The following is a 24,431-nucleotide window of genomic DNA, read 5'->3' on the forward strand; positions in this document are numbered from 1 at the left end:
CTTTTCACCAAAATTTACCTTGCTCACAGAAATGAGGATGAGGTAATGTGAACCCTGTCTACTAGTATTAAAAATGTAAACATATGTTAGATATATTTATCCAAAGTTTTTTATCCTTAAGGGTTGTAGGGCACTCCAGAAAGACAGAAACTTCTCTATAAAAAAATAGATGTGGTATGATTGTGAATGAGACAACTATCCACAAAAGACCAAAATGACACAGACATTAATAACTATAGGTCACCGTACGCCCTTCAACAATGAGCATAGTCAACAAAAGGCCCCGATAAGACAATGTAAAACAATTCAATTGAGAAAACTAACAGCCTTATTTATGTAAAAAAAATTCTGTCATGGTACATTTGAATGCAGATACAGTAAAGGAAATGTTTTTAGATTATTGTGAGCATGCAACATTTTGTCGTGGAAGCAAGACAGCAATTTTGTGATTATACCTGTTTCTCAGATACCACAAGAGAGTCAATTTAAATTTCATGTATAGAATGATTTTAATTTTTACATGTCTGTTTGACAATGACCCTTTAAGTCAGTAGAGCTCTTCAGAGCTCATGTTAACTTAAATTTTAAAATTAAATTTACTAACTTACTTAATATGGCAATCCTACATTCTGCCATTTGCCTTTTAACAATCAAAGACAGTCTCCAGAGTACAATTTTCAAAATTCTTTCTTCATTTTTCCATATTTTACTGATAAATGGAACTTCAGTTTATTTTGGCAGTTACATTTCGATGCTGTCTCAAATTCAAGATGTTAGACATCTAGTATTTTTCAAACCAAAATTTATTATTAATTGGTTGTCTGTCAAACGTTTTTTCCTTTATTGTTTTGTTATTAATCACAGTGTTGGTTTTCTTGTTTTCTTGTTTGTTCAATTTTGAGGGTTGTATGGTTACTTTATATCATCAGCCAAGTAGCCAGTACTCCCGCACTGGTATGAAAATACGGATTTTTTGTGTTATTAAAATTTGCTGTTGCAAAATGTTAGAAATTATTATAAATTAAGGAATGTATCTCCCTCATGCAAAGCTCTAATTCCTTTCACAGAATTGGCTATACTTTTTGGACCTTTTGGATTATAGCGCTTCACCTTTTATATAAGCTTTGGATTTCAAATATTTTTGCCATGAGCATCACTGAAGAGACATGTATTGTCGAAATGCGCATCTGGTGCAGGAAAATTGGTACCATTGATGATATTATAGTTGCTTATAAAATCCACAAAATTTTGGTCTCTATTGGATAATTGTCTCATTGTTGATTATGCCACATCTCCTTATTTTATACATGGTGAACCAGGTATGTGTTATTGCTAATAAAATTGAGAATGGAAATGGGGAATGTATCAAAGAGACAACAACCCGACCATAGAAAAAAACAACAGCAGAAGGTCACCAACAGGTCTTCAATGTAACAAGAAATTCCAGCACCCAGAGGCGTCCTTCAGCTGGCGCTTAAACAAATAAATACTAGTTCAGTGATAATGAAAGAACGTGCTAATGTTTGCCTTTGTTTGTATATTTATTTTTTGGAGAAGTTTAGATTCCTTATCTTTGTTAAATGCAACCATTATTTATCACTGACCAGTGTTAGCATATTGACATAGGATTTATCAAGGGGAGATAATAGAAGAAAATGTTTGAGTATTAGATACACTTGAGAATTCAAATGGAATAATTAGAACACAAAATAAAAAAAGAAGAATTTATTCAGCAACATGAATTTATTGACTAGAGTACATTGAAAATTGACTGTAAAACAAAATAAATCCCTATTTTCCACCCTTTTACCCTGAATTGCAAGAATCTACAATGAAATTGATTTGTATAAAACAAATACATTATTTTTATTATAAATCTAAATTTATTCTAAATAATTTTTGAAAATTCTTATGTTATTGATATTCAGTTGCTTTTTTCTAACTTTTAGCAGAATGAAATAAAATGTTTTGTCCTGCACTGTTCATGACTTTCACATAAAACAAATAACGAACATTATCAGAAATATGATAAAAGAAAAGAAAATGTTCATATATGAAGTATAATATTAATGTAACATTAAAGGCAACAGAAATATTCTGCCATAAATTCTTATGTCACATAAGACTGTATATTATTATGAACTACACACATTAATTTCCTCATTGGCCTCTAATTATTAAAATAATCAATAATGTACTTAGATTTGAATAAAAATACAACCAATGTATAAAAAATTCATAAAAATAAGACCATAAAAAATATTTCATTAAGAAATGGTTTTCATTAAATAACAATACCGGCTTATTGTATAATTTATATAATTTTGTTCGGAGGCCTATAACTGTTGCTACTTTCTGGACAGAAGCCGGGTCTTCGGTCCACTTAACTTAAAGTGGCTCTTCTCTCATGTTTTTAATCTAAATAGCTGATTTGATAACAATGACAACACTACATTATATAAGAAATTTTTTAGTTGAAAAATAGTTTTCCCTTTACCTTTTCAAATACTGATCTTTTTTATATTCAATTAATGTTTTAAAAATAAGAATTTATTACCGGTACTATTTTCAAATAAAAATGGATCTCAATTTTGAAACCATGATCACTTATAAAGTATATCTGGCACAATCCTTATTTTGTCTTTTTTGGCACATATGTTCTGGCATATAATTAAAGAGCAAAAAAAAATCATGCATTATGTAAAATGTGAAGACATATAGTTTGTTGTTACTTCAAAAACTTATAAAAACAACAAATATAAACATGACAAAAATATATACAAAAAAAAGAAGATTTTTTAGCTATCTACAGATCTAAATAACGAGACAAATTTGAGTATTCATATTCAAATTGGCAGTGAGAAAGAACATTTTATACATCACAGAAATGAAATAACATTTGAGCATATCAAACTATATTGAACTATTATTTGCAGCATAATTTCAACGTTGAAATAGTAAGGCACATATGGTTATTGCCATTCACACATAAAACTATTTCCCCAATCACTCACATATTTAGCCATCATTAATTAATTGTTCACTTAGAAAGACATATTAAACATTTTTGACACAAACTTGACATCTACTGACACGTGTACGGAGATTTCCAGCTTTAAGAGTTGCTGGTATAGGACTAGCAAATTGTGAATTTTGATCTATTGTTGTGAGCCAGAAACTGTATTTGTTGGCATAAAAGTGACAATTTCCACCATCACCATTACACTCTATAAATGGAGTAGCTCTGAAATCTTCTAGACAACTGCCAGGGCTGGACAATGACTGACCACCTCCGCTAGGTCCTGCTCCAGTGTGCTGCAAATTAATAAACCAAAAATGTAATTAACATTTATAACACATACAAGTAGTTATGTAAATAATAAACAAAGACATGCATGGTGTTCCAATAATTCACTGTGCTTGTCCATCCTTTTTACTGTCAAATACATTGGTCTTTCACTTTTTCATGGTGCTGAATTTTGAAATTCATATTTTCCTTCTCCATTTTCTATGTTGTTAAAAGTATGCTTTTGTCTTATTGGGGCCTTTTATAGCTGACTATGCAGTATGGGCTTTGCTCATTGTTGAAGACCGTACGGTGACCTATAGTTGTTAATATTTGTGTCATTTTGGTCTTTTGTGGATAGTTGTCTCATTGGTAATCATACCACATCTTCTTTTTTTATATATTTGTCATAGTAATAACAATAAATAATTAAATTTTTCATAAATTTACACACATACATTTACTACTGACATAGACAAAAAACATATTTTTCATGTTCAGTGATAATGGATTAATGCAAAAAAATGTATTTCAATTCAAATTGGAATCTTGCCACATCAAACTGCTGGTACATTCATCTCCTCATTTAGTGATGAAAAATTTTCATATCAGAATTTAATTCTCCCAGCATCTGACCCTCACATTTTTTTTTTTTGAAAACTTAGAAATGGAAAGCTTACCATAGCAAAACTGTATCCAATCCACATTCCTGACCAGCCAATTGGACATTCAGGAATCTGTAAAGTTTGACTGTGGACAGCAATTACATTAGCTGGGGCATCACATACCACACATCTACTGATGTAACGGGAGATATCGTTATCTGTCACAGGCATCATGGGTAATGGTGCATTTGTAGCCAACCAATAGGATTTATCATTTCTGTTGGCATAGTTACAAACATTGTTTGTGTTACAGAAGAGGAATGGCATAGTGCTGAATCTCTGAAGACAGGAACCGGCCCAACCTAAAATATCAAAGGTCAAATTTAAATCAAGAAATTTATTGTATTGTACCTATAGTCTGATCATAGTTTTTGTACATCATATGAATTTGAAACTATCTAACCTAATGCCTGCCTTGTTTTCATTTTTTCCCCCATTCTATCAACTATATAAACATTTCTACAAACATTGTTTTTTATTTTACTATTTTTAATCATAGAATCTTTTTATAGTTTTCTTACTTCACATATCTAAATATATATTTTATCTTTTAGTAAATCCTCCTTTTACGATACCAAACAACAGAAATAAACACATGATTTTCTTTATTTAACTTTCTGACAAAAATTTACCTAAATCTTGATGCTGAGATCTTTTAGTAAATCCTCCTTTTACGATACCAAACAACAGAAATAAACAAATGATTTTCTTTGTTTAACTTTCTGACAAAAATTTACCTAAATCTTGATGCTGAGATCTTTCATTTCCTTCAATGTACAATAAACTGTATCCCTCCCATATTTTGGTAAGTCTTTCTGGACAAACTGGAATTTCCTGACTCTGACTGTGACGTACTAACAGGAAACCAGCGGGTGGAGTGTTGCCTGGCAACCCTGAACGTCCAGGTTCTCCCTCTAATCCACGAGCACCTTAAATTGAAAATTAAAAACATTACTTAAAATCCTGTAAATTCAGAAATTATTGCACGCTTCTTATTATTGTGAAAAATGTATAAGAGTTGTACACACTATAATTTCAACTCGCATTTTGAAGTTTCTTATATGAATAAATCAGGAATTTTCTCAAATTCGTAAAAATTATAATCGCTTTTAAGCCTGAAATGACAAAATCGCAATAAATGCATGCAAAAATAAATGAATTTACAGTAGTTATAATCAAGGTACAACTTGTCTTTTGCTTATTCTTTTGAGGACAGCTAGAATAACCAGGCCCGTAGCCAGGAATTTCCAAGGGGGGTTTGTTGGACTCACAAACTCGACTTTAAGTCACAATTCGAACAGAACATTGACTTTAACAGTGCTTATTTGTTTTCAAGGGGGGTTTCGTCCGAACCCCACAAACCCGCCCTGACTACGGGTATGATAACTGACAGAAAAATGCTGTTGCAGCATTAAAGGGTTATTCTTATAGGGTTTCAGACCAAATCCTGTAACATCACTTTTATTTGTAAGTTTCCATTTTCATGGTTTGTGCAAGCATGCATGATTTGTGGGTTTTTTAATTCATGGTTTAAGATGAACAAATTCCTAATCAATGAAAATAAATATTCCTTTTGGTACTAAAATGTGTACCTCATAAACAATAGACGTATGCAAATTCCTCCGCCTTTACTTAATATCACACAAGTTCCCATTAACTAACTTTGACATCACAATTTGTAAAACATGATGTCATAATTAAAAATTAAAAAAGTGAGAGCCGTGGTGTAGTGGTTAGTGCATCGGACTACTAACACAAAGGTTCCTGGTTCGATTCCCGTTGCGGGATGAAAATTTCAGGGACTGAATTTTCGGCTCTCCCTTGACACCATTTGCGAGTATGGTCTTGAGGAAACGATGATAGTCCGTCGGAAAGGGACGATAAATGGCTGACCCGTGTTAAGAGAGAGCCATATCTCTTGCACGTAAAAGACACCCTTGTAGATTTCGAAAAAGAGTAGGCTAAGCCGCTACAAGGCAGCACTCGCACCCGCAAAGTGGAAAGGGATTAATATAAGTTGCAAAACTTGTTTCCCAATCCACTATAAATAAATATGTTTAAACTAATTAAAAATTGATTGTTGCTTGACGTCAAAAGGTTATTCAGAGACACAATCCAGCTAAATACCAAGAGTGTAAATAAGTTTATTGAAGCTTACCTGGAAGTCCATCCTGACCAGGAGTACCAGGGAACCCACGCTGTCCTAATTCTCCTTTCATACCAGGTAAACCATCCAATCCATGAGCTCCTTTAGTACCAGCAAATCCAGGTGGTCCTTAATTGGAAACATGAAAACATTATAACCACAAGCAGATAAAAAAAATGTATTAGGACCAATAATATATGATTTATAATTCATTTTAGTACATGTAGTAATAATTTAACCAAAGCATGTTACATTTAAACCTTATGAAACATGTATCTTCAGTTTAATATTTACACAAGTCCAATTAGACATGACTGCTTATCTGAAAATGAATGGTTAGGAGAAAAAGGATTATTTTTCTTTTTATAAACTGCTAACAAATGCAATATGAAAATAAGAATTTTCTTAAAGAAAGGCGAAACTTTAACAATTAAATATTTATTTGTTAAACCGAGTTCATAAGCTGATCATAGTAGGCTCACTTGTTATTCTTGCTAATAAAGTAATTATCAGAAATAGTCCAAATAATTATGACGTCTTGAAAGGCTATTCTATTTTTTTGCTTTGATGTCTAGCAAAGGCGTCAAAGCATCAAAAATAAAATAGCCTCTCAATATGTCATAAATATTGAGACTATATGAAAAACAGATATTCCAGTATTTTATAAATGTTACCTCTGAGTCCAAGTTCTCCTTTCTGTCCATCTAGACCAGGGAAGCCTCTCAATCCGGGTATTCCAGGTTCTCCTTTAGGACCTGGAGGTAATAGTGCTAGATTTATAACACCTGGTAGACCTCTGTCTCCCTTATCTCCAGGTAAGCCACTCAATCCTTCAAAGAAAATAATGCATATAATGAGTTGATGTGTTTGAGCTTTTGATTTTGCAATTTGATAAGGGATTTTTCTGTTTGGTATTTTTGTTATTTTACTTTTTCATGTGAATATTAATAAACTATATATTTTTCTTTAACTTTATGAGTTAAAAATATACATGCATTTAAAATTAATTTGTTATGAGAAATTAAAGATTCAAAATCTAACAGATTATATATATTATATAGAAAAAATAAGTTTGAAGAATGAATTCAAAATTCATTTATAGATCTTTTTATTATTTTGGGAAATATTATATAAATAAATGGATTTCAGGAAATAAATATTAAACTTAGTGTACTACCATTTGTTTTCTTGCTATTTGAAAAGTAGTAAAAAGATTAACTTTTCACCATATTGTTTCTTGGCTATTATAATTCCTAGTGTCCTTGCTAAAACAGTACACATATTGAAAAGATCAAGGGAGGAATATTTTTTTACACTAGTTTTCCCATTGCCAAGGAAGATTTCTATCTTGTTAAAGGAATCATTTTCACCAAAAAAACTTAAAATTAAGAATGATTGTAAGTATACTGAATTGTTCATGACTTGCAATCAATCTTAGTCGTAATATTTTGTGAAACTGATTCCTGAATTTTTCATTTTAAATCTATCATTTTTTGGTCCCAAATTTTTCATTTCAATTTTCCAATTTTACCTTTTTCTCCAGGTAATCCATCAAATCCGTCCCGTCCACTTTCTCCTTTAGGTCCAGGATTTCCAGGCAATCCATCCAAACCGGACTGTCCCTTTTGACCTGTAGATCCAAAGCCACCGGGAATACCAGGTTCACCTGTAAAGGAAAAGTAATTCAAATATAATATACAGATTTTGTTTTATACTTTCTGTTTGATTAAAAAAACTGTTTCTATTCTATATCTCATCATTAGATTCTGACATTATTTTTAGTAAAATTTTTCTTTAGTAATCATACATTTTTAAATCTTGTTTGTTTTTTTACCAACTGAATGTCAGGATTCTTAAATAGTCTGATGTCAAAACACTTTTCCAATTGGTACTTATAATTATTTTCGAAATGAATGTTATATTCAATATCAAACTTCCTTTTCTTATTAACTCATCATTCAAGATCTCACTTAACTTTATAAAATGATAAACTGAAATGAATTTTGTTTGTTAACAGATTTTAAGTATGTATTTCTCTTTAAAAATACAAAATGAAAGAAACTAATAATAACAAATCATAGTCCAAATAGGATTATTTAAAAACAAATAATTTCAAATGAAGGAAAGTTCTCCTAGATTTATTTTTTCCAAGGAATATACTGTTAATTCAGAAATTATTGCATGCATTTATTATTGCGTGCATTAATTATTGGGATTTTGGCATTTTAGATTGAAATGTGATTTTAATTTTTGCTATATTGAGAAATTTAAATAAAAAATATCAAAATTCAAGTTTAAATTATTGCGATTATAACCCTGTCACATTTTTTACAATAATGAACCAGGTGCTCCGCAGGGCGCAGCTTTATACGACCCCAGTGGTCAAATCCTGAACAGTTGGGGCAAATTTGGTCACAATATTCAAGCTTGATACTGTCTGAATTTTGAATGTGATCAAATTTTTGACATAATATAGGTTTTTGCCACAAAATTAATGTGGTTAAAGATCTAACACATCTATTGCAATTGAATATTTCTTCTTGAAACTTTTCAAAATTCGAAATTTGAAAAATGTTGAAAAAAAAAATCCCTTAAAAAAATGGTAAACTGATGAGATCCCCCCACTTTATTGACCCCCCCCCCCCCCTTTGGAGCAATAACCCTCAAACTCAATTGGATTATCCCATGCTTTCCTTTGTAATATTGAACCTTGTAGTACGATTTCAGAGAGATCCATACACTTAAACACAAGTTATTGTCATGATTGTTTGGAAACTAGAAACATGCTTCTTTTTGGCCCTTAATTCCTACATATTTTGGGCAATTAACCCAAAACTTAATCCCTGCTGCCCTTTGTTATATGGTACATTGTGGTACAATTTCAGAGAGATCCATGCAATTACACACAAGGTATTGTCTGGAAACTAGAAAAATGCTTGTTTTGGCCCCTTTTTGGCCCTTAATTCCTAAACTTTGGCCCCATAACCCCTTAAATGATTCCAAACCTTCTACTTGTGATTTTAAACATTGCGGTATAATTTCAGAGCAATTGAAATACTTGTAAACAAGTTATTATCCTGCAACTAGAAAAATGCTTGTTTTGGCCCCTTTTGGGCCCCTAATTCCTAAACGGTTGGGACCATCATCCCCAAAATAAATCCCAACCTTCCTTTTGTGGTATTGAACCTTCTGAAAAAATTCATTAAGATTTATTCACTTAAACTAAAGTTATTATCCGGAAACCAAAGTGTCTTCGGACGACGACGACGCAGACGACGACATCATACCATTATACGAACCCAAATTTTTTTTGGGGTCGTATAAAAAATGGCAACAATTTCTGAATTTACAGTATCATGTATCCGATTATGGATATCAAACTCACCTTTACGGCCATCCAATCCATTGTTACCCTGAGGACCAGGTAAACCATTGAGACCTCTATCTCCTGATTCTCCTTTACGACCGTTCACCCCAGTTAATCCATCAACCCCAGATTCTCCACGGAGACCAGCACTACCTAAAATAGCAAGTAAAGAAAAATATAAAAAGTGATAAATGGGAACATGATTTTTGTTGTCTCATTGACAATTTACTACTTGTGACATTTAAAATTTAATTATCATTCATCATCTTCTTGCACCTTAATAATTTTACAAAAAAAACATTGACATATAAATAAATAAATATATGTAATGTATTGATACATACCTGGTAGTCCATCCAATCCTCGTGATCCTTTCTGTCCGATTCCTTCAAGTCCAGGATTTCCTGATTCACCTTTAGCTCCTGGGAATCCATCCCGACCAGGAAAACCTACAAATAACATGTTTCAATTATTTCATGAAAAGCAAAAGAGGACAAGTATCAATTTAACACTTTAAATTTTATTTACAAAGTTGTGTATAAGTAAGTAAGTCTTACAAGTACTTCTAAAAGAACTACTGATACACACTTTTAACATAGTAAATCAGTATAAAGGACAAAGTCAGAAATGATGTCACATCAGAGGAATATTTGTGTTTGATGTTTCTGACTGGTCAAGAAGTCAATGAACAATGGACGTTTTTAACTGGCTATACGAATACTTCATTTTTGAGGTTGCAGCGACAACAATGTAATTTATTATGACATCAACTGAATTTCTAAAACTAAAAAAAAAAGAAATAAAAGAAGCAGTTTTGATTATAAGAAATTCTAAATTTTACTCCCACTACCAGACACAACCATTTGGGTGTACTTTTGAGGTTCGTTCAGATAAAATTTGAAACAGTCAAAGTTTGAAATAGAAAAAATCTTATAATTATTTTAGTCCTTGTTAACTATATACTTACCAACATCTCCTTTCATTCCTGGTAAACCATCTAATCCAGTACGGCCTGATAGACCTGGTTCCCCTTTGCTTCCCTCTGATGTTCTTCCTGGCTCTCCCTTACTTCCATCTCTTCCATTGAAACCTGTTCAAACAAGTACATAGTTGTTGAAATTAAATTGCCAAAAACATGAATGTATCAAATTGTTCATGAAATAAAGTATGCATAAAACAATATTTTCAAAAGCACACTCAATATGTCGAGGATAAGAATACCAGTTTTTGTTATTCAAGATAAATTCAGCTTCCGTTTGAGGCAGGTTTAGTTTTATTATCTAAAGCAACTAGACGTCATTGAGATGAGAGCCATCTCTGTGTGCCCCACTGAGAATAACTTGGGGAAAACATTTGTATCATTACCATATGATATGGGGTTTTCAACTGAAACCAAAGTCTTTAACCTTGACCTTTGCCCTAGGTAGAGGTTGTTGTAAAAACATTATGACACACCCTCTGGTGTTGGTTAATATATATGTCAAGTATAAAGTATGAGAATATAATGGTTCTCTATACTATTTTACTAAAGAAAGACATATCAGTAATCTATAAATAGTCTGACTTTACCTCTTTCTCCTTTAGGTCCAGGTAATCCTGGTTGTCCGTTAGGTCCTGGGAATCCAGGATTTCCTTTCTCTCCTAATTAAAAAAGATAAAATATATTATAAAAAAAAATACATTCATATGAGAGAGACAACCAAAAAACTGCCAAGTTAAATACATAAGCCAGTTAACAGGAAATAAATAATGTATTCATGGTTTTTTAATGAAATGTTCTGTAGAGAAAAAAAAAACTTAAAATTTTAGGGTCAATGCGATTTTGGTAACTAATTATTGATTTCATTGCCTTGTATGTATCATGTGTATAGAATTACTCATTTGGGCCAAGTCAGCATGAACATATAAGAAGATACATCAAATTTCAAAAAAACTTTTAAATAGGATAGAAAGAGAAATAATGATGTAAAGAAATGTACATACCTGAAACACCTGGGAGTCCATTGTTTCCAGGGTTACCTTTAGGTCCAGGTAAACCATCAAATCCAGGTAATCCACCATCTCCTTTCATTCCAGGAAGTCCAGGTTCTCCTACAACACAGTCAAAATCATAGGTCTCAATTGATAATTTTTTTTATTAAATTGTATTGTCTTAAATTTATTTTTGTGTAAATTGATCATTGTAAAATTTATTGGTCTCAATTGATATGTTTTTATGTCTATGACTATTTTAAGAATTGAATACTTCTTTTTGTAAATTTATTGGGGTGTAAAAGCGTTGACAGAATTACATTTTGAATGAAGCGCGGAAGCACTGTGCACTTTATTTGTGGGACCTCGTGTCATCATGCATGATAAATTATTTGTATGATGCAATTGTTTACGGAATAACATGTGATGTGCAGTTAGCCAATCAGAATAACGTATTATAATTAAACTAACATCTAAGGTAATTATTTTAGTTTATTATATACTTAGTAGTAAATACAGATAAATAGTATGTGTAATACAGTCCTTGGCAAGCTTGCTGTATCAGCCACCTGTGATGATATCGATATCAGCACAGTTGCAAAAGCTTTATCACACCTTTATTCTGTATGACGTCACGTCATCGATTGCAGTTACTGTTGCAAAGGCTTTATCAAATCCCTAATCTGTATGACGTCATTTCAAACCTCCTTATCTGTATGACATCATGTTACATAAAAACATCTACATGAGGTATATGTATATAATAAAGTGTATATGATATGGCTTTTTCAATATCACACACCATATCAACCCCTAACCAATATAATCCCTCGAGCAGAGCTCTTAGGATTATATTGGTGTCTCAGGTTGATAAGGATGCGATATTGAAAAGCCATATGATATTCTCTTTATATCATGATCATTGTTAATGTGTATTTCTTGCTAATGTGTATGCCAGATTGGTGCCCAAACACTGTGTTAGTGTATATATACTCTAACAAGAAAATTTCATTTAATAAATATCCCCCAAAAATTATTCTGATCAATTACAGTTAATCAAAATAGTTTGTTTAAGGACACAGATCAGGATCATATAGCTCATCTTCATCAGATCTTACTGTGGATTCATTCATCATAGTATAAGAAAATATTGTCATTCAAAATTGTGAATTTCTGTGATCATCCATAAACAATTGACTTACCATCTCTTCCAGGTAAGCCAGATGGTCCATTCTCTCCTCTGGGTCCATCTAAACCGGGGGATCCATTAAGTCCTGGTAGTCCACTTTCTCCTTTGCTACCGTCTCTACCTATTTGTCCAGGGAATCCAGAATCTCCCTTTGGTCCTCCAACACCAGGTAAGCCATCCAAACCTGATTCACCTACAAACAGATAATATATCACATACAATCATTTCTTTGCAATGATAATGAAACCTATCATGGTGATTTGCTTTCAAACTCAACCAAGATATACTCAACTGATCAACCCCGTGAAATGAAACATATTTTTTCTGACTAAGGTATGCAGGGGGTACCATGAAACAATGATTCTGAATGGCTATGAACAGGGAAATGAAAGGCAGTATTTATTCTATAAAGAATAGAATAACAATTGATCAAGAATTAATTATAAATTAGTTTGTTGATGAACTTTTGTATGATTGAATTCATCTACTTTTAAAATATACTATTTTGCAAATGGATTTTTCTTTTTTTTCAAAATCTATTTCAGTACTTACCTTTCATTCCAGGAAGTCCATCTTGACCTGGTCCTCCAGGACGCCCTGCGTCTCCTCTTGGACCCTGTAACATGAAAAATATTTATTCAAATATCATTACTTGTTTTCGAAGTATAAAAAAAAATGAAAAAAATGAAACATTGTCATACTTGAAATGAAAGCAAATATTTTTTGCTGCACCTATAACATAAATTTGAAGTTAATATAGATTTATTGTAACTGATCGCCCTCTGAAAAAATTTCTGCAAGAACATACACTTTACTTTTCATAAGTACTTATTGTCTTTTAACACGAGGGTTAGAGCAAGTTTCTTTCATAAAAAAATATCAACAAAAAAAACATTAAAATATTTATTGATAGGAAATAGAATGTTTACACATATAAAATTAAAGCTTGCTGTTATGCCTACAGAATACATCTTTTTCTTTTCTTTCAAAATAGAACAGACTTTCAAAAAAGAACAGACTTTGAGAGGGAACTATGTATTGGAATGCTTTATCCTAAGGCTGTTGTCCTGCTCCCAAAATGATATTTCTGAAATTCTATAGTCATATCATTTTCTTACCCTTTCTCCCTTCATACCAGAGAAACCTGGTACACCTTCATCTCCCTTGGCTCCAAATGGTCCCCTGCCTCCTGGTAGACCCTCTCTGCCTGGCTCTCCAGAAATACCAGCCTCACCTGGGATACCAACGCCTGGAAGTCCATTATCTCCCCTGTTTCCATCTAAACCTGGTAAGCCTGCATGTTTAAAATATATTTGTCATTATATGGTATAAAATATCCCAAAGACCTACTAAATTATGATGATGATGATAATGATAATAGTTCTAGTAATAATAAAGAGCTGCGCCTTGAAGGCATGATACACCTTTCATGGGCCTATAAAACAGATTCATTTTTCAGTCTGTAGTTCTCATATAAATCTTCTAGAAAGTGTATTTCATAATAAAACATTTCATTTCTATAGTCTCCTCATTATTACAATATTATAAACACTGTAAAAAAAAATCAGTTTTTAATTGTTCAAAATAAGGAAGTTAAGAATGGCTCTTCCATTTTAAAAGCAATTAATATAAATATCTGAAATCAAGTTTGTTTTCAGTGTGTAAATCATATAAAAGATACTGACCATCTCTGCCTGGTTCCCCACTGATTCCACGTTGTCCTGGCAATCCTGATTCTCCCTTTGGTCCTGGTAATCCATCTACTCCTGGACGACCTTCAAATCCTGGTAGTCCATCCAAACCTCTATCTCCCTTACCACCTGAAGAAATTAATAAATTATTATAAATCAATTTGTTTATATTAAAGGTTTCAGAAATATTCAGATAAATAAGATTATTTTGCTAGTCAACTTTTGACAAAAATTGTGAGAGTTGAAACAGAATTTCCTATTATTTGTAAGTATGTCATATGTGAGAAAAGTAATTCGGTCATTTTTTTTAACATACAGATTACAAGCTTGAAGTATGCTATCCACACTGGTTGTCATAGGGGTTTAGATGTCTTTTGATTTTTACTGATTTTTTTGGCTGCATTTCATTTACATATATATCTTGTTCCTTCTTTTTTACTAAATTTAAATGGCCATACAAATATTTGAACCTGACATTTTGTTCTACAAATGGATTGCTAACCTGACAATCCTGGGAGACCTGCTGTTCCTGGTACACCATTGAGTCCTCGGTCACCTTTACCACCCTTCAAACCAGGTAATCCAGGTAAACCATCACGTCCAGGTTCTCCTGGGAATCCAAATACACCAGCATCACCTTTAGCTCCTGAAAATAAAATGGAAAATATTTATCACACAAGAATTCATATCATTACAGTGTTGGTACTTAAAAAAAATGAAAATTAAAAGACTAAACTAAAAATAAAGAACATTCTTTCTTCGATCTTGATATCTATATCATTAACGGAAAGCTTAATACTAAAATTTATGATAAAAGAGATGATTTTTCATTTTCTATCGTTAATTATCCATTTTTAGATGGTAACGTTCCCTTGTCACCATCTTACGGAGTTTATATATCTCAACTTGTACGATTCGCTCGTGTTTGTAACAATGTTTTAGATTTTAACGAGAGAAATTTATGTATTACTGAAAAATTATTACACCAGGGTTTTCGATATCACAAACTAGTCAAAACATTTACTAAATTTTATCATTGGTATAAGGACATCATTCGTAAATATAGCTCAACATGCAAACTTCTTATACGTTTAGGTATTTCACATCCAATTTTTTATGGAAATATTCTTTATAAAGCACAAAAATGTCAGTATTTACCACAGAAACTAACAAAACCTTTAAATAGACTTATTAAGAAGGGATATAGTTACGATACTGTTGTCAAGTCATTAAAGATTGCATATTTTGGCATTAATATTGATTCACTTATAGGGTCTTTGCATCAGAACTAAACACATTTATTCAAAAAACAGTTGTTGGCATGACACGGGTTATGTTCTTCTCATATATGTAATGATGGTATGATACTTAACCCCTGACGGGAAGGATTGTGCCTGATATTCATATGATGAAATCATAATCTTTCAATCAGTTTAATTGAAGTCTGGAGCTGGCATGTCAGTTAACTGCTAGTAGTCTGTTGTTATTTATGTATAATTGTCATTTTGTTTATTTTCTTTGGTTTCATTTTCTGACATCAGACTCGGACTTCTCTTGAATTGAATTTTAAATGTAAGTATTGTTATGCGTTTACTTTTCTACATTGACTAGAGGTATAGGGGGAGGGTTGAGATCTCATAAACATGTTTAACCCCGCCGCATTTTTGCGCCTGTCCCAAGTCAGGAGCCTCTGGTCTTTGTTAGTCTTGTATTATTTTAATTTTAGTTTCTTGTGTACAATTTGGAAATTAGTATGGCGTTCATTATCACTGAACTAGTATATATTTGTTGAGGGGCCAGCTGAAGGACGCCTCCGGGTGCGGGAATTTCTCGTTACATTGAAGACCTGTTGGTGACCTTCTGCTGTTGTTTTTTCTATGGTCGGGTTGTTGTCTCTTTGATACATTCCCCATTTCCATTCTCAATTTTATTCTGTAAAACAAATCTGTGTGCCGATGTATCCAAAATTAATCCAAAAAAAACCCAGAAATTTGCTGATCTGTCATTTTTTAATCAAGATATGTTTAGAAAAAACATAAAGAGATTATGAGCACTGACCTGGTAGTCCATCTTGCCCTGGTAATCCTGGAGGACCCTGTGGTCCATCTAATCCTGGTAATCCTGGTCTGCCACTTGATCCAGCCTCTCCTGGGATTCCTGGTTCCCCATCAATACCTCTAACACCTGGTAAACCAGGCTCTCCTTTAGAAGCAAGGTCACCAGGTAATCCAGGTAAGCCATCTGCACCGGTACGTCCTGGTTCTCCAGGTATTCCGTTTCTTCCACTTTCTCCCTTACCACCTGGCTGTCCAGGAATTCCAGATAATCCTGATGGTCCAGGTTCTCCCTTCATACCAGGTAATCCATCCAATCCAGGTACACCTTAAATAAATATCAACATAAACATACATGTATATATGTATAAGCTTCATCTTATTATTTTTGTATATTAACTTTTAATATAATGTGGATTCATTTATTTTCTTGGGTTTCAATTTTTAGTGGATTGAGGAAATTTGCTTTTTCGTGGATATTTGATTTCCTGGTTTTTCTAAAGTTTCATTTCAAGCCTATATAGAATTTGTTATTTAGTGAACATTTAAATCCTTGTTCAAGGATACCAAAGAAACCTACGAAAATTGGTATCTAACAAATATTAATGAATCCACAGTATCAGACAATTTACAGTAACAGTTAAAAAAGTTTCTTTTCTTAGAAAATTAAAAAAAGGGATAGGGTGTATTGATTCAAGATATAACGTTCCTTCAGAAATTTACAAAAGCTAAATCTAAGGGACTGTGCAATAGTTGCTGTTCTCCAGTTCTTTTCTTTCGTCTTTGGATTCATCAAGTTTGGCTAGATGAAATGGAATTTTTGTTTTTTTTAACAGTAGATTTTCTTTGTCTCCATCTTCCCTAAAACTTACCATAGGATACTGTAAAACTTAGTCTATCTTACCCTGCCTTCCCCTCACACTTACCATCTTGTCCAGGACGACCTGATGGTCCCCTTTCTCCAGATAATCCATCCAACCCTCTATCTCCCTTGGCTCCTTCTAACACGGTACCAGGTAAACCAGGCAAACCACCGTCACCTACAATCAAACAACTTTATTTTATAACTTTGTAAAAAACATGAATACATAAAGTAAGAGAAAATTTATCAAACATTAAAGTGCAAATTTTCTCAGATAAATATACAATTTTTCCTTCTGTTTCAGCCAGTTACAATGTTTCTCTGCATCAGGTAAATTTCTTATTTCAGTATGATATAAATAATGTTGCAACTAACAAGTGGAAGAAAAAAAGTATATAAATTAATTGGATCTAAGGCGGATCACATTTTTGCACTACATTGTGTGTACTTACAAAAAAGCAAGTAGAGAAAATGGCTAAAATATAGCTTTTCAGTCTGTATCTATAGAGACCTGACTGCACATTGCTTGATCTTTGAGCCCCTAACATCTAGTGGTTTTTTTAAAGATTTTAAGGTGGTAGACCTAGGTTAAGGGAAATAACTCTTAAAATCATCAGTACATTTGTGTCAGCCATTTTCATAAATAAGTTCTAAGCTTCTAGGATACATAGATTATTTTCAATATGTTTCAGGTAAATGCTTAAAATACATTTATAAAACTTGACTATTAGAAACGCATCATTGAATTAAAGAGTTATCTCCCTGGACCAAGGTCTACCCCCTTAACCATATATAATATGAGAGTTAAAGGAAGACAAAAGTTTTTTTCTGACCTTTCATTCCTGGGAATCCATCCCGTCCTGATTCTCCTTTGAGTCCATTAAGTCCTGGTCCTCCAGGGAGTCCTGAGGTTCCTTTGTCCCCTCTAGATCCAGGAAGTCCTGTACAAATAATTTTAATTGTGTTAGGAGGATTAGCAAGACCCCCATTGGTCTATTGATTACTTGTAATGTTTCTAACCTTTATAACATTCTTTGATTATAATAACAATAACTATGAATTCAAAAATTACTGAATCATGAAAAAGTTGAAAAAGTTGATAGAACTTCTGATATAGTTTTTAAGGTTTGGATCCAATATCCATTTTATACTCTTCACTTCTTTTTTTTTTAAACTCATGATTTTTTTAATTTAGTTATTGAATAAAGAGAAGATTCCTAAAAAAGATTCGATGCAAAAGAAAATGATTAACCAAGTAAGCCATATACCTCTTGGTCCAGGAAGTCCTGGTAGTCCATCCTCACCACGGGGTCCAGATTCTCCTGGTCTTCCATTTATACCTGGTAGTCCATCCAAACCTACAAAAGATTGGTAATTAGCAAAATATTCATAAAACACAGCATTTTGAGTCTACCCGAATTTAAAGATCTTTGGCAGATGAAGATAAATAACTCTTTGTAAATCAAGATTGTTATATTTTGTAATATTTCTGGCCAATGTTGTGGTAAACTCAACTCTTTGTTTTTATCTAGATAAAAACACATACACAGGATATTTTTTAACATATTATGGAAATTTGAAATTAAGAAAAAAAAAATCCCCAAAAAATTTCATAGAATTGAACCCACAGCAATATACAAAATTGTCTCTGAATAGAAATGGTTATCATGATAACTTCAGTGTGTTTTTTAATCAAATTTAACGGCAGTCATATACATTTTGAAATGAATTCATTTCAGAAGTTTGAGAAACAGTAATAATCATAGAAATAATGCAATTTATCCTAGATAATAATAATGATATCAGGCCCGTAGCCAGGAATTTCCAAGAAGGGGTTCATTGGACTCACAAACTCCACTTTAACAGTCACAATTCGAACAGAACATTGACTTTAACAGTGCTTATTTGTTTTCAAGGGGGGGGGGAGGTCGTCCGAACCCCCCCTGGCTAGGGGTATGGATATTGTGGGGTTACCAAGGGGTAATTGCAAATATTTTTCTAACAGGAAAATACAGATTTTGATAAAAATCAATAATGACTCACCATGATCACCCTTCATTCCAGGTAATCCATCTCTACCTGTGCTACCTGTTACACCAGGTGCACCTTTGTCACCTTTGTTTCCTTTGATGTCTGCAAAATTAACTGGAGTGCTCGCACCTAAAATGCCAACATGAGATATTTTAAGTTTTAATGACAATTGATATGAATGAAATTATTTAGTTCAATATGATAAATCACTCAAGAGTATTGTTGACTCAAAAGTTTGGATAGAGAAGATTGCTATCATTCAAAATACAATTCAATACACCTTATCACTACATGTATTTGGAAATCTGTCCTGCTTGACTTCAGAATCTGTCCCACTTCTGATGTCATACAACAATCACTTTTTCATGGTGTCACCAGATATTTTTTAATTATGACAGAGTCTTTGTGTCAGGGCAAAGAAAAGCTTTATCATAATAAAACAATTAAAAACCATTATACATAATGCATATTTCAGAATAATTACTAAAAGGTTAAGGGAAATATTGGCTGAATGAGTTTAGTATATAAAAAAATATTGATTCAAACTGAAAACTGAAGAGAATCTTTTGCTTAAAATTTGAATCTGTTCTGAAGATAGAGGTAGAAAAGGAGAAGACAGCATTAGCAATAAAGAAAAGCTACAAACCTGGTTCTCCCTTCAATCCCACAAAGCCTGGTTGTCCAGGCAGTCCATTATTTCCAGGTTCTCCTCTAGTTCCAGGAAGACCTGGGATACCATTTCCAGCATCTCCCTTCTGACCAGGTTGACCGGGCCGTCCATTGCTACCAGGAAGACCATCTAGTCCGGAGCGTCCGCCATCTCCCTACAGAACAAGGTTGTTTTAAATATTTTTGCATTATAATTCATTGATTGCTTTTGATTATTGCTTTATGCTGCATCAGCACAAAAAGGCTATATCGAGGTGAATATTATAGTACATGTTTTTGAATAAAGTCAGTTAAAATCATAAAGACAGTTTTCATCATGGTTTGCCAAGTTTGAAAATTGTAAATCATCAATGTTACTTATTTAGCTTAGAAACATAAATTAACCCTTTAATGACCATGTGTTTTTTTTTATCTACACCCTACAAGACATGTATACATGTAAAACATTTGTACTCTTGAAAGAATTCAATAGTTATTTAAAAGTGTAAAACCAATATTTTTTTACATAAAGTATATGATAGAAGCAACTGCATTTTTAACTCTTAAATTTTTTATGATCATGATGATAAGAAAATTAGGAACATCAATATCTTGTTTTGAAGTTCTGATGAAAACCAATATTTGAGGACCAAATCGTTATCTTATGCATTGTCCCCATATTTCTAGCATTACATTACCTTGTCACCCTTAAGTCCTGGGAATCCAGAACTACCAGGTGGTCCTTGAGGTCCAGGTCTTCCTTGGTTTCCTTTAGGTCCAGGTAAGCCATCCAATCCTTGACCTCCCTTTTCACCTGTAAGGCAAGTATTATACAGGTGAAATGATTTACACAGAGTTTACAGACCTCAGTTTGGGGACTGTACACAGAGACCACACAAAAAAATGTTACATCTAAGAAATTTTGAATTGAACTCCAATTTTTTTTTTTAATACTTACTGGGTCAAAAGTCACACTCAATATGTATTTATTGAATTTGACAAGAAAACTTGTGTATGACTGATTATTCATAGTTATACCCTTTAAATACTGTATAGCATGTTTATTTTTTGGCGGAATGTAAATTTTTGCTTATTTTTGCAGATAGGAAAAAATAACCAAAATAAATTCCGCCAAATTAAAGGTGTACATACACATAGGTATTGATAAATGATTTAAATCCACAAAAATATTTCTTGTACCTTATTCAATGAAAATCACGAAATTTACACCCACGAAAATACAGTATCAAGGAGAACCAATACATATTGAATTTATTAGGCAGAATCGCCCATAATGAATTATTTGGATCAATACTTTTAATTAATTATCTGTTAACTTAAAAACAACAAAAAATTACAAACTGTATTGCTATTGAATTAATATGATGAATAAGATTTTTTAAATAAATTTAACTCTTGCAAAATATTTCAATACCACAGAAACTCGAAAGCAAGCAAGTATTCTATAAGCACTTACAATTTACTTCATAATCAAGAGGAATAAAGGCTGCTTCTCCCTTAAAACCTCTTAATCCATCCAAACCTGGTTGTCCGGGAATACCCTACAGAAAATACAGTGTCATCAGTATATAATTAATCCATTAATTTGCACAGGAAAATATATCCTATGTCAAACTATAGACATAAGTGAAGGTTAAAGTGAAAAAATAAAGAGTATAAGGCAGATATTAGTTCACGGATGTTACACACTTCCAATGATGCACTGCCAATTTAACAGTTTACGTCTGAACATAAAATGTGTATCAAAGTAAAACATATTTAATGTCAATCATTGAATATAGGATGACCAATTGATTTACTTAGTCTTAAAAGGGATTAAAATCTGGATTAGACAAAAAATGTCCAGCTATGTCAAATATTTTTTGGGAGCCCTGACTTAGAGCCTAGATAAAATTTTGAAAAGCTTAAAAATTATAGCAAAGTTTGTTACATACAGGCCCTCCAGGTTGTCCCTGAAATCCTGGTAGTCCATCTAGACCTCTGTCTCCTTTGTTTCCTTCAGGACCAGGGAGTCCAGGCTGACCATTCCTTCCTGGGACACCATCAACACCATTTGAACCCCGCTCTCCTTTCAGTCCAGGGAGACAATCACTGCAAGATCCTCCTCGGTCACCTTAATAACATTAGGATTTACAACTATTTATAAATCTAAAGATCCAATAAGATGTCTCTAACAGTTGAACAAATAAAGAGTCTGAGGCTGATGTGCAGACTATGAATGATGCACTGCCAATTTAACAGTTTACATCAGAACATTTTTTTTTTAATCTAATGTAAATCATTGGAATGGCCAACTGATTACCATACTTGCCTTTTGTGACTAAGTTTTAAGGGATTAAAATCGTGATCAGATAAAAAATGTCCAGCTGGCTCAAATATTTTTTGGAAGCCCTGGTTGAAGGCATATTTGTTTCTAGTAAATCTAATCAGTGTAATGCCTACCCTAACATTTTTATGCCATTTTAGAACAAGCACTGTTGAAGTCAGACTGATTCCCTTGAGGTAACCAGCTAAAAAATGTTAACAAAATAAAAAGATGTTGCCTACCTACATACCCTATTTTTTTTAACTAGTTAGCAGAAACAGGAGTCTTATCTTTTTGGCCTAATGTCTTAGAAAATGTCAATTGGTTTTGAGTTGGATAATGGAATGTTCATACTAATATCAAATAATAACTTGAAATTTGAAGTATTTTACATAAAAATTGTATATAATTTCCTTAAGTGTTTTACATGACTTGTGGTTTGACATGCATATATATACAAAAAATTAAAACAGTTATTCCAGTATGTAATCCTTAGTTGGGCCTGTTGCCAATGTTTTTTTTTGGGGGGGGGGGGGATATTGAAATTCATGCTTATTTTGAAAGATGATATGTAAATTTTAATAAAACACTTATTCCCCATCTAGTCATTGTGTAAACTATGATAAACCATATTTATTCTATTTAAAGCCCCCCTTCTAATTAACGCCCCCTACTGAAAATCATGCGTTCATAACTTTTGACTTCTAATAAACGCCCCCATTTTGTAGTTAAAAAATAAAATTGAAACTTATCCATTACAATATTGCTAAGACATTGACCCAGTCACTCAGAAACATGAAACGAAAAATCAATAATGCCTATGTTTTAATCCACTCCGAAAATCCAACACAGTGTGAACAAGTTCCACAAATAGATCTGTCAGTTACACAGTATGATCTTGAAATTATGTTCCATTGATGTGCACGCTTGTTCATTTTGAAAATTTTAACAAACTATTAGATGATTTCACATTACTGATAAACACTTTTTATAGATTATGGAGACAATAAGAAACACGTGTATGTTACTATAGTCTGTTTCAACAAAATTCAGGTAAAGGTCAATGAAGTAAGGTACGAAATTTGTTTCTCTAATTGACACCCCCCTTTTGGAAATTGTCTTCGCCCCCGGGGCGTTTATTAGAATAAATACTGTATAGTGATTATGGCCAAACAATCCAAATTTTAAATTGACCAAGTAGGCAAGAAGAAAAAGCTGTATTAATCCTGTTTCCAATCTGCCACTTTCAACTGACCTTTGAATCCAGGAATACCAGGTTCACCATCTCTTCCAGCCAATCCACCATAACCTTTCAACCCCTTTTCACCTTTTGGTCCAGGTAATCCAGGTCTGCCTCTTGTTGAATTACCAGACTCACCAGGCACACCATCCCTTCCTCTTTCACCCTTTATACCTGGTACACCATCCCTTCCTGAGAATCCGGAAGGTCCTTCAGGACCAGGAATAGACCTGCCTGGTTCACCTGTGAATCCAGGTTCTCCCTTTTCACCTGATAATCCATTCAATCCAGGTAAACCATCTATTCCAGGAAAACCTGCAAAAAATTTAGGTCAAAGTATATTATACTAAAACGTTCTTCAACGAAAAGAGAGACATACAATTGAAACTTGCTTTTGTTTTCTGTTTTACCAGGAACATATAAATTTATGCTACCAAAATCTATAAATCTCTCAAATTTTGTAAAATATCCGATTCAATATACTGTTCCAAGGTTCTACCAATTAGAAACCTATGATGATTAATAAATATTTACAAATATTTATTTAAAACTGGTCTTACAGGTAATACAAGAGGGACGAAAGATACCAAAGGGACAGTCAAACTTGTAAATCTAAAACAAACTGACAACGCCATGGCTAAAAATGAAAAAGACAAACAGAAAAACAATAGTACACATGACACAACATAGAAAACTAAAGAATAAACAACACGAACCCCAAGGTTAACTTTACAAACTATCTTACCTGAAACCCCTGGTCCTCCTTTGTCTCCCTTTATCCCATCTTTTCCTTGTGGTCCAGGTGGTCCTGGTACTCCAGGTCCTCCAGCTGGTCCAGTTTCTCCTTGAGGTCCAGGAAGACCAGGAAATCCATCATTTCCAGGGAAACCTCTTGGACCTGAAGGTCCTCTATCTCCTTTTGGTCCAGACGGTCCATTACCACCTTTTCCCTAAT

General features: G+C 32.9%; 1 protein-coding gene across 1 annotated transcript in view; it reads right to left on the reverse strand.

Annotated features, from left to right (window-relative positions):
• Positions 1-1,710: 1,710 nt before the first annotated feature.
• The window catches only part of LOC134711515 (collagen alpha-2(IV) chain-like), a 55,723-nt gene continuing 33,002 nt past the window's right edge, over positions 1,711-24,431 (reverse strand). Inside the window, exons 14-40 of the mRNA XM_063572144.1 lie at positions 24,222-24,426; positions 23,492-23,791; positions 21,866-22,044; positions 21,388-21,472; positions 20,609-20,724; positions 19,909-20,086; positions 19,275-19,391; positions 18,500-18,589; positions 18,065-18,172; positions 17,296-17,409; positions 16,374-16,697; positions 14,818-14,961; positions 14,310-14,444; positions 13,743-13,918; positions 13,177-13,240; positions 12,638-12,817; positions 11,448-11,555; positions 11,034-11,105; positions 10,432-10,554; positions 9,809-9,913; positions 9,483-9,617; positions 7,629-7,763; positions 6,772-6,927; positions 6,110-6,226; positions 4,689-4,880; positions 3,967-4,253; positions 1,711-3,315 (exon numbers count right to left, since the gene is read on the reverse strand). Of these exons, the coding sequence (XP_063428214.1) occupies positions 3,058-3,315; positions 3,967-4,253; positions 4,689-4,880; positions 6,110-6,226; positions 6,772-6,927; positions 7,629-7,763; positions 9,483-9,617; positions 9,809-9,913; positions 10,432-10,554; positions 11,034-11,105; positions 11,448-11,555; positions 12,638-12,817; positions 13,177-13,240; positions 13,743-13,918; positions 14,310-14,444; positions 14,818-14,961; positions 16,374-16,697; positions 17,296-17,409; positions 18,065-18,172; positions 18,500-18,589; positions 19,275-19,391; positions 19,909-20,086; positions 20,609-20,724; positions 21,388-21,472; positions 21,866-22,044; positions 23,492-23,791; positions 24,222-24,426 (4,203 nt within the window). The 3' untranslated portion in view covers positions 1,711-3,057. The remainder of the gene's footprint in view (positions 3,316-3,966; positions 4,254-4,688; positions 4,881-6,109; positions 6,227-6,771; positions 6,928-7,628; positions 7,764-9,482; positions 9,618-9,808; positions 9,914-10,431; positions 10,555-11,033; positions 11,106-11,447; positions 11,556-12,637; positions 12,818-13,176; positions 13,241-13,742; positions 13,919-14,309; positions 14,445-14,817; positions 14,962-16,373; positions 16,698-17,295; positions 17,410-18,064; positions 18,173-18,499; positions 18,590-19,274; positions 19,392-19,908; positions 20,087-20,608; positions 20,725-21,387; positions 21,473-21,865; positions 22,045-23,491; positions 23,792-24,221; positions 24,427-24,431) is intronic.

The sequence above is a fragment of the Mytilus trossulus genome, chromosome 3 (assembly GCF_036588685.1).
Source record: "Mytilus trossulus isolate FHL-02 chromosome 3, PNRI_Mtr1.1.1.hap1, whole genome shotgun sequence".
Classification (NCBI taxonomy): domain Eukaryota; kingdom Metazoa; phylum Mollusca; class Bivalvia; order Mytilida; family Mytilidae; genus Mytilus; species Mytilus trossulus.